General features: G+C 37.1%; 1 protein-coding gene across 6 annotated transcripts in view; it reads right to left on the bottom strand.

Moving 5' to 3' along the window:
- Positions 1 to 16,188, bottom strand: part of SRPK2 (SRSF protein kinase 2) — a 99,425-nt gene that overhangs the window by 19,377 nt on the left and 63,860 nt on the right. For all 6 annotated transcript variants that reach the window (XM_009641385.2, XM_035896834.1, XM_035896837.1 and 3 more), the window contains 5 exons: positions 14,315 to 14,421; positions 8,788 to 8,953; positions 6,636 to 6,661; positions 4,937 to 5,183; positions 3,510 to 3,998 (listed from right to left, as the gene is read on the bottom strand). In XM_009641385.2, coding sequence (XP_009639680.1) covers positions 3,510 to 3,998; positions 4,937 to 5,183; positions 6,636 to 6,661; positions 8,788 to 8,953; positions 14,315 to 14,421 — 1,035 coding nt within the window. The remainder of the gene's footprint in view (positions 1 to 3,509; positions 3,999 to 4,936; positions 5,184 to 6,635; positions 6,662 to 8,787; positions 8,954 to 14,314; positions 14,422 to 16,188) is intronic.

Raw genomic sequence — 16,188 nt, forward strand, 5'->3', positions numbered from 1 at the left:
GGGGGAGGGTGGGGTGTGGAGGCGGAAAGGTAGTGCTCGATAAATCTTTCCCACACAACTTTTTGAAGGTGAAGGACTGCAGTAAATAAAGCGGAATGAAGGGAGGAAAAAAGCCTCATCGGTAAGGCATTTAAAAATGACATTAGAAAACAGCTTTTTTCAACCTTCTTCTAGCAGAGAGACCTGACAAGGTAATAGGCAAGTGCCTACACTTTGGGTTTTTTCTCAGGAACTCATGAAGTTTATGTCCAGTATTTTCCAAGAGATGAATATGAGACCTTGGATTCTGAATTTGAAAAATGTGGATCATTCACAACTGAAAGTGAAGCCAAAAGGAACATGCTTTTTAGCAAGTACTCTCAAAAAAGCATCCAAAGGAGCTCAACCCGAGCACAAAATTAGCGAGCATTTCTGATTTTCACTTTTGTGTGTCCCACTTCTGTAAAACTGAGAAATATCACCTCCTCTTCTCACAGTCTCAGCATGATAGTATACTCAGTAAACATTCAAACACTGGAATGAGGAGGACAGTCATGAGGAAATTAATAGATATATCTTAAGGGCATTTGGTCACGCAGTGAAAACTTGAAAAAGATAAAAACTTGATAGCTGCCCATCCACTGAACACAAATTGGTCTGTACACTGAATGAGGCAAGTATCCGGAAAAAATGAGACTGTGTTACTTAATTATATATAGCAATGCCTAGACACAGAGGAACAAATAAAAGTTTACTTCTGTATTTTAAAAGGGCACTAAAGTTATAGTGAAAAAGTAGCACCATTTAAAAATACTAAATAGCCTGCAACTCTTGAATCTTTCTTCTGAATACCTTAATCTGTTTTATTACTGTTTAACCCAACATTATTATTGATGCCATTAATATTCATAATGTTCAGCTTTTTCTCTTTCTGAGGAAAAAGTGAGCTATGGCTGAATTTACTACTTATCTTCTTTCTTTGCACAGGTCTGTAAACTGCTCCCAATGAGATAACATCAAGGAGGAATAAGGTAGGTTTGTTTCTCCAGCTATGGAGATAACCTGCTCCCATGATGACAAAACTGGCTTTACTCTCTGGAGGCAAGAGTATTTTACATATCACTCCAGGAAAACAGCAGTAGAGCCTTTCTGCTTATATACTGCCAGCAGTGCAAAAGAAGAGGCTACCAGGCATCTAGGAACCTCCTCTACATTGTTTAAGGGAGTACAGATCATAAGGAGAAGGACTGGAAGACTTACTAGCCTGGATCTTGACACTTTCCAGACATATAGCTCTACCCAGTTGTATTTTACTTCACATTTCTTGCCTACCTGTAGATTACCTTACCCGTCAGACTCTGTAATAAACTGTGTGAATTGCTCTTCTGAAGTTTTAAACCAAGAAATACATTCCACTGTATTTTTCAATACATCTCCGTTAAATTTAGTAACTTCATCTGGGATGCTGTTGATGCAGGCTTGGTGATCTTCTCCTAAGCTATCTCATTTTCTTCTATCCGCTTACAGATTCAGTCTCTCAGTATTTTCTTTATTGAAGTTGTATCCATATATTTATCATTTAGCCACTGGCACTATAAATAAAACCTATGAGCAATACCCTGGAGCTATTTAATTCAATGGCAAAAATCCAGCTCTTTGCAATGACACCAACATTTCACCTTCCACGACTTCAATAAACAGGATTTACAGGCAAAAGTTTTGGATCAGAGCAGTCCTGGTGGCCAGAATTTAAATGTCCAAAACCATGCTAAATACAGAAAAGCCACGAGGTGAGGGTTGGCAATGTGCCCTACTGAGACAAAGGATTAGTCTTGTTGAGTTTTAATAAAAGGATAAGAGAGGAACTGTTTGAAACAGAAAAGAACCATTAATGAATGAATATACAGCGTATTACAGAGTTTTTGAGTATGACTGAGAAAAGATGTAACAAGAAATAATAGCTAGAAGCTGCAGCCAGGCAAACTGAAACTTCCTACAATTCTTCTGAAACAGTTCTGAGTGGTGACCAGTGGAACACACTTCAACCACACTAGATTTTTTATTATTTCATTTGTCCAAATCAGGAGCAGGTATCTTTTTGGGAAATATGTTTTAAGCCAAACATAAAGGGTACTGGGCTCAACAGATGGTGTATTACTGGCTTGTTATAAAAGGAAGTCAGGTTACATGATCTCATGATCACCTTCTGCCCTTTAACTATGGGAATAATGCTTACTTGCAACTATAAACTTCCTTTTCTCTTTCCTGTATAAACTGACCTGTCAATACAAACATTTAATCTACAATAACTTATTTAATACCCTTAAAAACAAGTTGTACAGCAGAAAAAAAATTTAAAAGAAATCACAGTTCTGCTTTCCTCTTAAAAATTAAGACAGTAGATTTGTTTGAATTTAACAAGACTGCTTTTGTATTGTGTTCCAAGCTGCATCTATCAAACTGCCAGGTCTGAATGAAAGAAAAATCATCCAATTTACTTAAAGTAAGCTTAGCTAAGCTATTGCCTTTAATGAGACTATTACAAATTTTTCTTATCCTAACCACTGCCTTTTTATTCCACTTACCTCTTTTTTTTTAATGTAATACACACTCATGCTACTAGACAGAAGTTGTCCATCAATTCAAATCAAAAGTGCTTTTTTTGCCCCTCTATTTCTAAAAGCCACTAAAAAATATTATGTTTTCTTTTTGTTGAAACCTGATCCTAGCACGTCAAAATTCACCAGAATGCTTTGGGACCAAACTAACTTAAAACCCCTCTTAATTTCTAGATAGTTGCTCTGCCTTTTTGCCAGAAGTCTTCTAACGTGAAATACTAAATTTAAAATATTCATAATTGAGGTTCTGCATTCATACAACATATAATTCAATGAGCAAAATGTTCAGTATAGATGAAACCAAGAAGATTAAATCACTCAGCAATGAAAAAAGAGTTCCCAGTAGCTAACCCTAGCCATGGTTAATCTGACCCCATATCCCACCTCCCTTCCCAGGTCTAGGGAGTGCCTAGGAAAGACAGGCATTTGGCAGCAGCCTGCACAGATCTCTCTGACTGCAGAGGCTGGCACACAGGCACCATCTTTTCAGTGGGCACTCCAGATTCAAGCACGAAGCAGGCCAGGACATTAGCAGGTTTTGCACCAATCCAGAAACTAAAAACATTTAAAACACTTCACCCTGTAGGTAGAGAAAAGTCAACATCACTGAGAAGTGCTTGACCTAGTGTTCAATCAAAGTCAGGCAAATGGTGTGACAGAGTTCTTGTCTGTTACCGAAAGGTCCTTTTGTGTTACTGAAGGAAGCGTGTGACAGCCTACCCGTTAGGGTTTGTACTGAATTTTCACCAAAATACCCAAAACAAATAAAAAGGAAAATCTGCACACGTGTGTCACTGAATGCAGATAAAACATCTACTTAAGTTTTAACCCCACTGCTCATTCTACATAAGACATCACCTACAGCTGCAAGAGAATTCAAGCAGTGTGTATGCCACTAAGAGGAATACTTACTTTTTGGTAAATCCCCAGTGCTTGAAGCTGAAACTGTTCTGCTCCTGTCATGAGATGGGCTGCTCTCCTCTCTTTCAGTTACAGTTGATCCTTCAGAAACAGCAGAACCACAAGCTACAGACTCTAGAGCCCCAGAGAACACTGAAGCTGAAAATTCAGAGAACTGTGACTCAGGAATTTTATGACGTCCATTTGGCAATTCACCATTAAACTGTTCATAGGAGCTGCTATAAGAGTAATCACTTTTTGCATTTGGCTCATCAAGATTATACTCCTCTGGATTTGGACATTCTTCCTCTTCCTCATCTTCATCTTCAATCTGTTGTTCCAATAGGAATGGGCCGTTCACAATATGGCCATTTGTTTTGGGGGATTCTATCCACTTAGGGTCTGTAGGGTCAGTGTTGACAAGTTCCTGCTCAACATCATCATCTTTTTCAGTGTTTTCTTTCTCGGTGTCTTCTTTTTCATCCTGATCTTCTGCTTCACCTGAAAAATTTAAATGAGCAACACATTAGATCATAGATCAAAATACCATTTGAAATTAGGCATTCATAATTTTTAACTCTTCAGTTACTTGACTTCTCACATGCCACACAAGGAAACACTGAGTATCACTGACATATGCAAAAACCTTAAATATCTAAATTAAAGGCAAAAGAAACAACTAACAAGGCTGTTGGAAAAGACAAACAATGGGAAGTGGTTCAGGAGGGAAGAATTCAGAAGAGAAGAATGTTATGAAGGGAAATACATGAGGTCTTGAAAGCAAGCTTTACAAATCTATAACTCAATCTGTGTCAAACAGAGTCATCAATAGAAGTAGGAAAAGTCACAGTAAGAGACAAACAATCTTAGTTGTTACATTTTTATCAGAATTGGAGAGAGCTGACAAGAAAACCAGGTTAGCCAGAACACATGTGGACCACAACAATTATGCTCCAAACCACTGGGACTGAACAAGAATTCTAACAAGACATCTTACAAATTTTAGTGAAGAAGCTGCAATTATTGTTACCTGAAGAGACCATTACAACAAACATTGCAACAAGAAAAGGGGAAAGTAAAGATTACTATAACTACGTTAATGTTACAGAATATAAATTGATCTTATTTTTCCTCTGTCTCACCAAGATACTTGGTTATGCCACTTAATGTGGTATGACAACTGACTGTTCTGTTGAATTTTCTATGTGCTCTTTTGTGGGATTTAATAGCTAGATTGCTACTGACATTTTTATTCACTTCTATAGTAGGTTTGACTTTTCCTTTTTGAACTTTGTAGTTATGATTTTACCTGCAGGAGAAAATGAAACAATGATCTAGGAAAGTTTGGAGGCTTTGTTCATTGCATCAGATGCAATGCTGCAATTACTTTCCCTGCTGAAACAGTAAATTCAGGGTCAATAAAAGCAGGTAATACTAACCATCATCATTTCCAGGTTCTTCATCTACTACCTCTTCTATATCAGCTGTTTTTAGTTTCACCTCTGGGTGGTACTCATCTTCTTGTTCATTTGATGGTACAGCTGAGGTTACATTTTCTTCTATTTTTTTCCTTTCAGCTTCTCGCTCTAGTTCTTCTATTTCCTGAAGGCGTTTTTCTAACAGCTCAGCTTGTCTCTTCTGTTTTTTCTTCAGTTTTTTCTTTTTGTTTTTGGATATTTTTCCAACCTGAAAAATTAATACAAACAAAAGAAAACAAAACAAAAAAACCCCTGAACAACTATTCTCAAGGTATCTCACATCAAATTCACTTGCAGTATGGTTACTTTATATTTGAAAATACTGGACGGCAATTAATATAGTAAATATATTGCTTTTTCCATTTTACTTCAAATCAAGAATGATGTAGAGCTATATGAAGCAAAAAAAAAGCTATCAAAATTTTACACACTTACAGATGTTTTTACGTGGTTGTTTATTAGATACAAGAGCAAAATAAATCTAAGGTGACATATTAAAATTCCTATGATCCTATAATCTCAACTAGACACAATAAACTTCCATCTAGATTAACAGAGGATACTGTATGCGGAAGATAGTCTGCTATCATATCTAGTTATTGACATGTAAATTTTATACATGTAATTACCAGCAAATGTATGCTGAAAAAAATGATGAGAGAAAGCCAAAGAGATTGAAAACAGTAAAGATTTTTAAATAAATCCTGTGTTGTTCAGCTATTTCCCTTTTGAAAGGAAAGCATTTTTATTATTCACTTCTGGCCCAAAATATATGAATCACAAACAACAGATGGCCATTATGAAAAGTTTCACATTTTATATAACATAAGGACCGAAAAACTCAGGTACAGGAACAAGGAAAAGAAAAATTAACACATCTGAGCTTGGACTGAAACATTTTCTTGTATTTTAACTGAATTCTCGCTTCTATTTTTACTATTTGATAAATGAGGTCTATCCAGTTTTCATTCATCATTTAGACATCACAGTAAGAAATCCTCGTATAATTAAAATTACATTACAAGGAACAAAGGTAAATATTATTTTATCAAAGGTTTATCTGTAAATCCTGTTATCTTCAAAAGACAGTCAAAACAAGACAATTTGACAATCCTATTGATTTTCAACCCATGTTGTGTGCCCAATGAAATTATATACATTCTGTACACACAGACATAGAAAGCAGGTTTGTCCTTAGGTATTTCTAAACAGCTGTATTATCAGTGGTTATTTGCTATATATATATATATGGCAAAAAGATCTTTCAAACCTCATAAAAAGTCCTCTCCTTTAAGGCCTTGATGACTCAGGCCTTGGAGTCCTTAAGCTATATGCAATGCATGTTATTTAGTGCATGCACCCATTTTTGTCAGGATATGAACAGAATGGATTATTCCTTGAGAGATGAAAATGGACATGCTTAACTTTCTTTGACATAGCTATAGAACTGTAAGTCTCTGAGAGTTTCCATCAGAGAAATACTGTGCTTAAAACTGGTAAGGCCGAAGACATTAAAAGAAAAGTGTTCTTTGAAAGATAAAAGCTTTATTCAATGGAAGCTTTTAAAAAGGGTAGAGACTACCAACATTCTAATAGCTACTAATACCTACAAAACCACAGAAAATAAGGAAGTTAATTTGAATTATATAACAATACTTACAGGCTTTTGTTGTGGAGCTGTACTCACTAAAAAGAAAAAATAAAATTTTAAAGATATATTTTTACAGAAAACCCTCTATAAAAGCAGAAAGTAGTAGAAATCATGTAACGAATATTCTTAACTACATATAAGGCAGTTATTTTTTTTTCTTTTTAAGTCAGTTTTTTTTACTTTTTACAAGTACCTGCTACCTGAAATCATTTGATGTCTCCATTAGAGCATCTGGAATTGGAAGGAGCTAGCATCAATTTCTGTTCAGTCTGTTGTAGTTGGTGGAGAGTTAATGAAAGTCAGAAAGGAAAGTCTCAATCACTGAAGAGTGGACAGAAAACATTAAATGACTGCAGACTTGTCACAGATTAAATAGATAGATTTTTTTTTTATTCCCTGAACAACAGTTCAGGGAATATCAACAAAGACCACTACTGTGTTGCACTCAATAGAAAAGTCAAATATTCATGTTTCCTTCGTTCTGAAAGAAGCTAGTTTGATTGCTAGGACTGGAGGCATGAAGAAGTGCCTTTGGCAAAAAGCACACCACCACAGAAAAAGCATCTCCAGCATAGATCTCTTCCTAAGCATCTTTCAGAAGGGTACCACCAGTGCCTAGGTCTGATGAGATTACAATACTAACTGTGAAAAGGCACAGAAAGGCAATACAAGACGCCACCCCCCACACCCCACTCCGAAAAGGCACAGAATGGCAATACAAGCTGCCACACCCCCCCACCCCACCCCCAAATAATAAAACCCAATAGAAATAACCAAATACGGGAGACAAAGTGGAAGTGAGAAAGAGGAACTGAACGGGGGAGGAGAACCTCTCACAAACTTCTTCAGACACACAGGCATATGGCAATTAACAAATGCAAAATAAAAACCGGAGACAGTTGAGGCTTCAGAGTTCTTTTATAGGTTCCGCTCCTTCTGCTAAGTTCAGGGAAAAAACCGCTTGTAAGCCCCTCAAACGGCAAGGTTTTCAAAATTATTCTTAAACTTGAGTACCATCACTGCTCTAAAAATGGAAATTATGCAGACCCTATTCTTGCAATGCTGTAAAGAAAACACATCTTCAGCTCCTGCGTGAAAAGCCATGGATTTAATTACAGTTTACTAAAAACAAAGTGTGATAAAAACTCCATCAATATATTCCTTAAAATAATATTCATTTTAATGTCAGGAAGCAATATAAAGGCTGCATGAACAAAATCGAGTTACTTCCCACACAAACACCACACAGTCTTTAACTATGTGATTACACATTATGTAAAATTCAATACAATGTATTCACAATTTGTATGATTTTTGCATTTTCACATATATAATACTGTGAAGTATTTATGGATTTTGACCACAGTATTTGTTCCTGATATAGCAGGCATTTTTATTATACCTCAGAGATTTTAATCTGACAATATTACAAAGGTATTTAAATGTTACTATTTCTCCACTGCCTGTAGCTGATGTGCTCAATTGGCAAGTAGACAGCAACCCCATGGTACTAAAGATCACTAGAAAAGCCACACTTCCTCCTTGTTTGTCTTTACTGATTGCTGTGAGCTTCTTTACCTTGGTTTCTCCTAGCTAGACATTATATACAGTTCCTATCCAAACTCTTGGCAAGTTTAACATAAAACTTTTCATATACAGTGCTAGGGAGAAAGGTTTATCATGAATTCAGTTAGGTACAATAAATTCCGCTTTCAAGGTGAAAAACTATGGGCTCTAAGACTTTTCTTCATTGCATTCTGAGCATAAGTTATAACTGATAAGGCAGTTAATTTCACAAAGATGCTCATGAACATGTAATGGAACTATACACGTAATTTAGATAAGATTATTAATTATTGTCAATATTAGAGATGCAAGGCTCCAATGTGGCTAAAACCCAGCTATCAAAGCTTGTGGAGTGGGGGGAGAGTAAGTTTATATCAATAAATCTTTTTCTGTATCTGGGGACCCTGAAAACTTGAACGTGCAAAAAATGAGAAGAAAACATTTCCCTGTCAGTTTCCAGAGTATGAGTAAGAATTAACTAGACATGCATTTTTCACACAGTTATTTAAAATGTTAATTTTCATTAAACAAAATACTATTAGCATTAATATACTGATGGATCTTTACTACCTTGCATTTAAATATAACATCATACCTGCTGAGCCAGAGGGGGGAGGAGCACCAGCTTTCTGCCACTCTGTAGCTTCAGCAGCCATTCTACGAACATAAGCATCATCCACGCACATCAAAATGTTTTCTGGCTTTATATCCGTATGAATGATCTTGCACTTGCTGTGTAGATAATCTAAACCTTGAAGTACCTAATTACAAAAGGATTTTATAAAAATTTATTTTAATTACCCACACCAAGCTAAATGTATTTATTAGTAGTACAGAGATGTTCAACCAATTGCCTGCAGTCTGTATGTGGCCTGACAGGGTAATTTATTAGCTCATAAACCCAGTTATTGAGACCTTAATGAGTAAGAGGCTGTTTGGATGAACTGTCTTGATGATAGCAACTTGCTCTCAGACTTCCATTTCCCAAATGTCTTCAGTTGATCTGCACATGTGTTAAAAAATTTGATATATCTTCCTTTGAAAAAGGAATTTGGCTGCTCAGTCAGAAAGGCTGATGCTCACTGGTTCATTGTTTAAAAGATAGTTATGAGAAAAAACCCCACTGCGAGTACTACATACTATAACTGAAGTCTGGTTTGAGAGTAACCATCTTACAATTGATTATAAAAAAGGCAAGAAGGGAAATGTGCTGTTGGAATGAGATGCTAACTTTATTTTTCCTTAGAATGCCAATAGTAATTCAGCTTTTAATGTGACCAAGATATTATATAAGGATTTATCTAGTTGTATTTGTTGCATGTATTTTTCCACTGGTCTTTCATACTCTCTGCACGCTAAATTCTGTTAGGTCATATCAAACCTGCATATCCAAAGTCTTAAAAATGCATTCTGGGACAAAAATTAAAACATGATTTTTACACAACGAAAAATTTCTCCAATTCTGACTGTAACAGAAATACAATAGCTCGTGTGATTTTACAAGTATTTTAAGTAAGACCTAGGTATGATAAACTGTGGAAGTCAATTAATACAATTATTCAGTACAGAATAATGTAACAGCATAAACCAAACTACTGTGATAATAATCTGTATAAATATTGTAGAAAAATATCAGCAAGCAAGAAAAAAAAAGCAGAAACCCAGCTGACCCCACTTAAAGACTTCTTTCCATTTTTAGAGAATGTTCTGCAGCAGGAAACACACCTCCAGACTCATGAGCTCCAGGTACAAGAACATCCTGCCATTCTAGGTATTTTATAAATAAATTAGCAAGCTCCTTGGCTTTCAGGATCCTTTAAGACATAACTAGGTAGCATGAACTTTAAAAGCAAAACATATTGGTTCGAAATACCAGTAACAGAATACAAAGGCATTAGTCTACCACCCAGTCCTAGCTAGAACCAGAACGGGTACATCCACCCAGCACACAAGGTCACTCAGGAGAAGAAGAACAGCAGCATGCATATGATATCTATACTCAGGCTAATGTATCTTAGAAACACTTCAAGTGCATGGCTCTGCTTTCTCCAGTTCTGGAGCTGGACTAGAACAGCAACTGTTCTGAAAAGCTTTCTTTATATGCCTATATAAAACCTGTATGTTCACTTAAGCAGGACTCAGCATCAGTGCCAATGGTACACCAGAAACTGCTGTGTTCTTCATAGTCTGGATTTTTTCCTGCAGATCCAAAATATGCTTTACTTGCCAAAGCAACTGAAAGAACATACAGCATGTCTCAAAGTAAGAAATGTTAGAGAGATTGGTTTATACTGCAAAGGTAGTTAGTGGTTAAGTGACTTTAAATTTTAAAAGAGGCATTAACAGCAATAGCACCATAGAGATGGATTAGAATAGTCTCATCCTTCCATCACTGCCCTACAGACCATCTTACAAATTACTACTGAATGTCTGTAATTCTGAGGCCAAGAAAAGAAAGGATTCCAGAGTACAAAGAAAGCCATAAACATTCAGAAGAAAAAGTATCCGTTCCACTGTGATATGTAGAAGTGGAGTTTATGCAGAACTAGATTTGGTATCTCCCACTTAAAAATGACAGCCTTTCCCCCTTTTAAGTAACAGTGTTAGGGTGGCAGCTTTGTCTTTAATTTGGATGAAGATTCTTTTTTGGGGGAAAAAAAGAATAGAAAATAGACTGGTTTTTAGAATCCAAATCAGTTCCATTCTGCTAGAATTTTATAATTAGAAAGAATGTTCTTAGCTGTCTTAAAATATGGATTAGACTGCTTCATCCTAAAAACTGGAAGTACATTATACCACTAAGCAAGTAAGGAAATGTATACTACATGGATATGCTTTGCACCATGCTCTGAGATGATGGAGAACAGGGAAGACACTCCTAGTTTTTATTTATTTGTCCACCGAAAAAGGAAAAAGAAAATGAAATGGATAATGCATTGTGACCCTGAAAAATTACGACAGATCCTGTCACCACAATCAAAAATGTGAATTAGAAGTCTGTATTTTTTCTGTTGTAAAGGTCACATGGTTAGTTTCACACAAAGAAACTTGTAATTTGCACTTTATCATTAATATCCATTTCTTTTTCTTTTTCATTCAAGGAGCCACATCATATTGACCCGTTAAACAGATTATTTACTATACTGTAGATCAAAGCAAAAGTGAAAATTTTCATTGATCGAATACACGATGCTCATTTCAGCATCAGTTTCAGAACGTGATCCTCTCAAAAGAGACTGATGCTATACAGTTTACAACCCAAAGTAAGGATTCCAGAATTAAAGAAATGTACACTTCCAATCATTTCCACTGAAAAAAAAGGGAATTCTGCAAGGTCTTCTCTTGCACAACAGTTCATGTAACTCTACCCCAAGGGAAAAAAATCTGCTTGAAACCAAAATGAAATTTCTTATTAAGAAACTCAACTCTCAGCTGCATTTTAAAATAAACCTAATTTTGTCCCAATGCTCAAATGCACTCAAAAATTGAAAAAATATTTTCCAAATCATAGCCTAAAAAATTCCTTTTCAATTGTAGCACGGAATTATAGTACTTTCTGAAACAAAATGGTCTGTGGTACAGTAACACCAGTGCAATAATTTAATTGTGTCATATTGAAGTTTCATAAATAAGTTTTTAGAACATGTGTAGCGCAAATTTTGGCTCTGGAATGGACTGCCCAGGGAGGTGGTCAAGTCCCCATCCCTGGAGGTATTTAAAAGATGGGCAGATGAGGTGCTTAGGGACATGGTTTAGTGGTGGGATGTCAGGGTTAGGTTAAAGGTCGATGATCTTAAAGGTCTTTTCCAACCAAAGTGATTCTATGGTGCTATGATTCTTAAAAGTGAACAAAGCAGTTCTCCCAAGACCTCTCATACATCATACGCTGCAGCTATCTCATCCTCTTCATGGCCTTTCACTGGACTCACTTCACTAAGCCAATGTCTTGCACTTGGAGCCCCAATCTGTACAAAGTCCTCAAGTACTGAACCAGAGCCATTGTTCTTGTTAATGTGGCCTACTACATGATTAGCTTTCATCACCACAGGAGCCCACCACTGACTCACGTTCAGTTTGTCTACGAGGACCCCTCGTGCCAAGCCTGCCATCAATCTTCACATTTTCAACTACTTCATCCTTATTCGTAACCAGTCCAGCAAGTTGCATCTCCAACTTGTCTCCTTGCTGACACACAGCTCACCCCATGCTGAGAAATTGTCCTCAACACACTCCAGAAACTTCCTTGACTCCACGTGCCCCACCAGAGCAGATATCAAGGTGGTTAAGAGTACCCCATAAGAACCAGCTTATTCCACTTGTCTGAAGAAGGTGCTTCTCATCTACTTTTGAAATTGGCAGCCTGTAGGCAGATACATACCATGATGTCACCCTTGTTGGAAATCGACCCTCTGACCCTGACCTATTCTACAGCAAAGATTCAAATATTTAAGTTCAACTCCTGTTCCCTGGCCATCCTTTCTAAATTGTCTTCATGAGGCTACTGCTGCTCTCCAGGCATCTGAGCTATCCCACCACACCTTTGCACTCACCATGAGGTCATAGTTCTGCAACTACTTACAGGTTTCTAATTCCTGCCCTTGTTGGGCAGGAACATGATGTTACATCATGCTGCATACATTTGTACATGCCATGTAAGTCAGATCCCCCAGTCATGACAATCAGAGGAAGCACTGAGAGCCTCCCCCATAATTCTGTCCTTCAGGCCCCTGTCCTTGCTGACCCCTCTTCTCACTGTGTTGTTGTCACCACCCCTGAAGATCCTACCTGAAAGTCCTCTGTTAGGTTACAGAAAGCCTGTTGGCAAAGATGCTGTTTAACACTGGGTTCAGAAGTTCTCACCTTCCTTCCAAAAAGGGGTTGTTTTCAGCTTGGATCCATTCAGTGGTCTGGCTTACAGCCTGCTTCTACAAACTGGCAGTGTAACTGAGGTAAGAGTAAACTGCAGCAAGGAGCTCCTAAACCTGGCTTTGCTGCTAAACCTGGTGTATCAAGAAATTACATCGTAATTTCTCAGGTTTTGATCAAACTCCAGGACAACGGTGCAACCAAAGCGAAAATATTCCAAACAAAAAAATGATGTTTACTGAGAACAGTGGATATTTATATGCACGTATCATACAAATACACACATCCCCATTTCTTAGCAGGCAGCTCAGTTCCATGGGAGCACTGCATTACTACAGCTCCTTATTTCTAGCATCTGAGCCACCTAGTTGTACAGAAATTAATGGACCTAAAATTTCAACTGTATACTAACAACTGCATCCACCAAGTTATTCAGCTAATTCTGATTAAAGAGCTGATATGTTGATATTCACCAGTTGACATATAATAATAATTACAAAGAAAGTAACTACTTCAACAGACTCCTTATTAAAAAGGTAGAGGTAATGAAAAGCAATACAAGTTACCTAAGTTCCAAAATATTTCATTTGTCATTTGTAGATATTAACTGCACATAGATTAATAGTATATACACAACAACAGATAGATATAGATATAGATATAGATATGATTTTTCCTTGCTGAGACACTATTTCTCCTTAAGATCACCCCTCACCAATTTGACTTTCATAGTAAAGGAACATTTTTTGAAAGAACAAGTCCCAGTGAAATGTTCTGAACTGTTTCATCTTGTAAACCCTCTGACTCTACAAAAACTTAAAATACAGATAGACAATTTTTCAAAGAACAGTTTTTTCCTTTACAACCTATTGTTCAGAGATACAATTTTTGTTCAGTTTTATAATAAAATTATTTCCCACTGTTCTGATGTTTTATTTTCCAGATCTTAAGAAGCATGACGTGCCAACCAAAACTGCAACGGAATATGAATATCTTCACATCTATGAAAAAGACTCACTGCTTCAACTTTTTATTTTCTAAAGCAGCTCAGGAAACTCCCTTATCAGTGGAAAATCTTGATTAAAAACAAAACAGAATAATCCAGAAAGATGCTCTTGCAACCCCCGCTGGGATTTCCAATAAAATTATCTTATCTTAGATATTCATTAGTAAGAGTTCAGTTGAAATATCATCATTCTAACCTTCAAGCTGTTAAAAATCGTGGAAAAAACTAATTAAACATTAACAAATCTTACCTGACGAATTATACTTTTTACACAACGGATGGGAAGGCCTTGATAATTGGACTTGATTATCCATTTTAGGAGATGATGTCCAAGTACTTCGAAGACCATACAGACATCTGGGATTTAATTGAGGATAATTTCCAAATAAACTTGTTGATGAGATCAACACAAGTGTTTGTTCGCACAATGGCTAAAGCAATCATCACCCTGTTTAGAGGGAAAACAGTTCCCCCTAAAATGAGCAGAACATGGTATATGCTTTGGTATTACATTTCAATTATATATGAACACATACAAGAACAGTGCCCAAATGTAGAACAAATTAAAACAAAACATTTTAATTATGCAAAGCTTGTCAGTTATTTCTACATGCTAACAATAGCATTAGGATGAACAATGAAATAGGTAACTGTAAAAAATAACTAATTCATTTTTGTTTTCTTTGAAACACTTAGAAGTACTGATCTGGCCTATTATCTCTAGTTTCTGATAAATTTTAAATGATATGAATAGAAAGTTTTAACAATGAAAGTCAGCAGCAAGAGTTTTAAAAAATGAACCATACTAAACATCTTTTTGATTAGGCTCAATTAAGAATGACTTGACAACAAAGACTAAAGTAGTAAGAGAATTACCACCTACAGTTTTAACTGCAGAGAATAATGGCAATCACCAAAGAACTCAGGAACAAAAGAAAATGTGGAACTCAGAAGCAACATGCAAAAAACACAATGCCAAAAAGTTCAACTTGACCCAGCATCTACTACTGGCCATCAACAGAGGCCAACAGTAAACCATCAGGGAAGTGTATTAGGAAAAAACAAGATGTGGGAACTTCAGTGATTTGTGGTTCAAAGGCTTCCTATTTTAGAGATTCTACACTTAATATACCTGAGTAGGTTATCTTTCTAGTGAGAAAATATATTGTTCCACTATGAAGGTAACGTGGCCAACAGCTCAGATGAAATGCCTCTATACAAACGAACACAGCATGGGAAACAAAAAGGAGGAGTTGGAAGCTACCACGATGCTAGAAAGCTATGACCTGGTTGCCATTACTGAAAGTTGGTGGGATGAATCCCACAACTGGAATGTAGCTATTGATAGAGCACAAGTCTTACGAGGAGCGGCTGAGGGAACTGGGGTTGTTTAGTCTGGAGAAGAGGAGGCTGAGGGGAGACCTTATTGCCCTCTACAACTACCTGAAAGGAGGCTGTAGCAAGGTGGGGGTCGGCCTCTTCTCCCTGGTAACAGACGACAGGACGAGGGGGAATGGTTTGAAGTTGCACCAGGGCAGGTTTAGGCTAGACATTAGGAGAAACTTCTTCACCAAAAGGGTTGTCAGGCTCTGGAATGGGCTGCCCAGGGAGGTGGTCGAGTCCTCATCCGTGGAGATATTTAAAAGAAGGATAGATGAGGTGCATGGTTTAGTGGTGGGATGTCAGGGTTAGGTTAAAGGTTGGACTCGATGATCTTAAAGGTCTTTTCCAACCAAAGTGATTCTATTCTATTCTATGATGGCTAAAGGCTGTTCAGAAGGGACAGGTGAGGAAGGAGGGGCGGAGGCATTGCCCTTTACATCAAGAAATCATTACAGTGTGAAGAGCTGTCCCTGAAGAATAGCCACAAGCAGATTGAAAGCTTATGCATAAGAATCAAGAGAGAGAGGCAACAAAGGGAACCTGGTGGTTGGTGTCTACTACAGGCCACCAGATCAAGAGGAGCCTACTGATGAAGTGTTCTTCCTCCAACTCCAGGAGGCTTTGCACTCGCAGGCTCTTGTCCTACTGGGGGACTTCAACCACCCTGACATCTGCTGTAAAAGTAACACAGCAAGCTGTAGGTAATCCAAATTGCTAGAATGCCTTGAGGACAGGCAATAG

This window comes from Egretta garzetta, unplaced genomic scaffold (assembly GCF_000687185.1).
Source record: "Egretta garzetta isolate BGI_Z169 unplaced genomic scaffold, ASM68718v1 scaffold156, whole genome shotgun sequence".
Taxonomy (NCBI): Eukaryota; Metazoa; Chordata; class Aves; order Pelecaniformes; family Ardeidae; genus Egretta; species Egretta garzetta.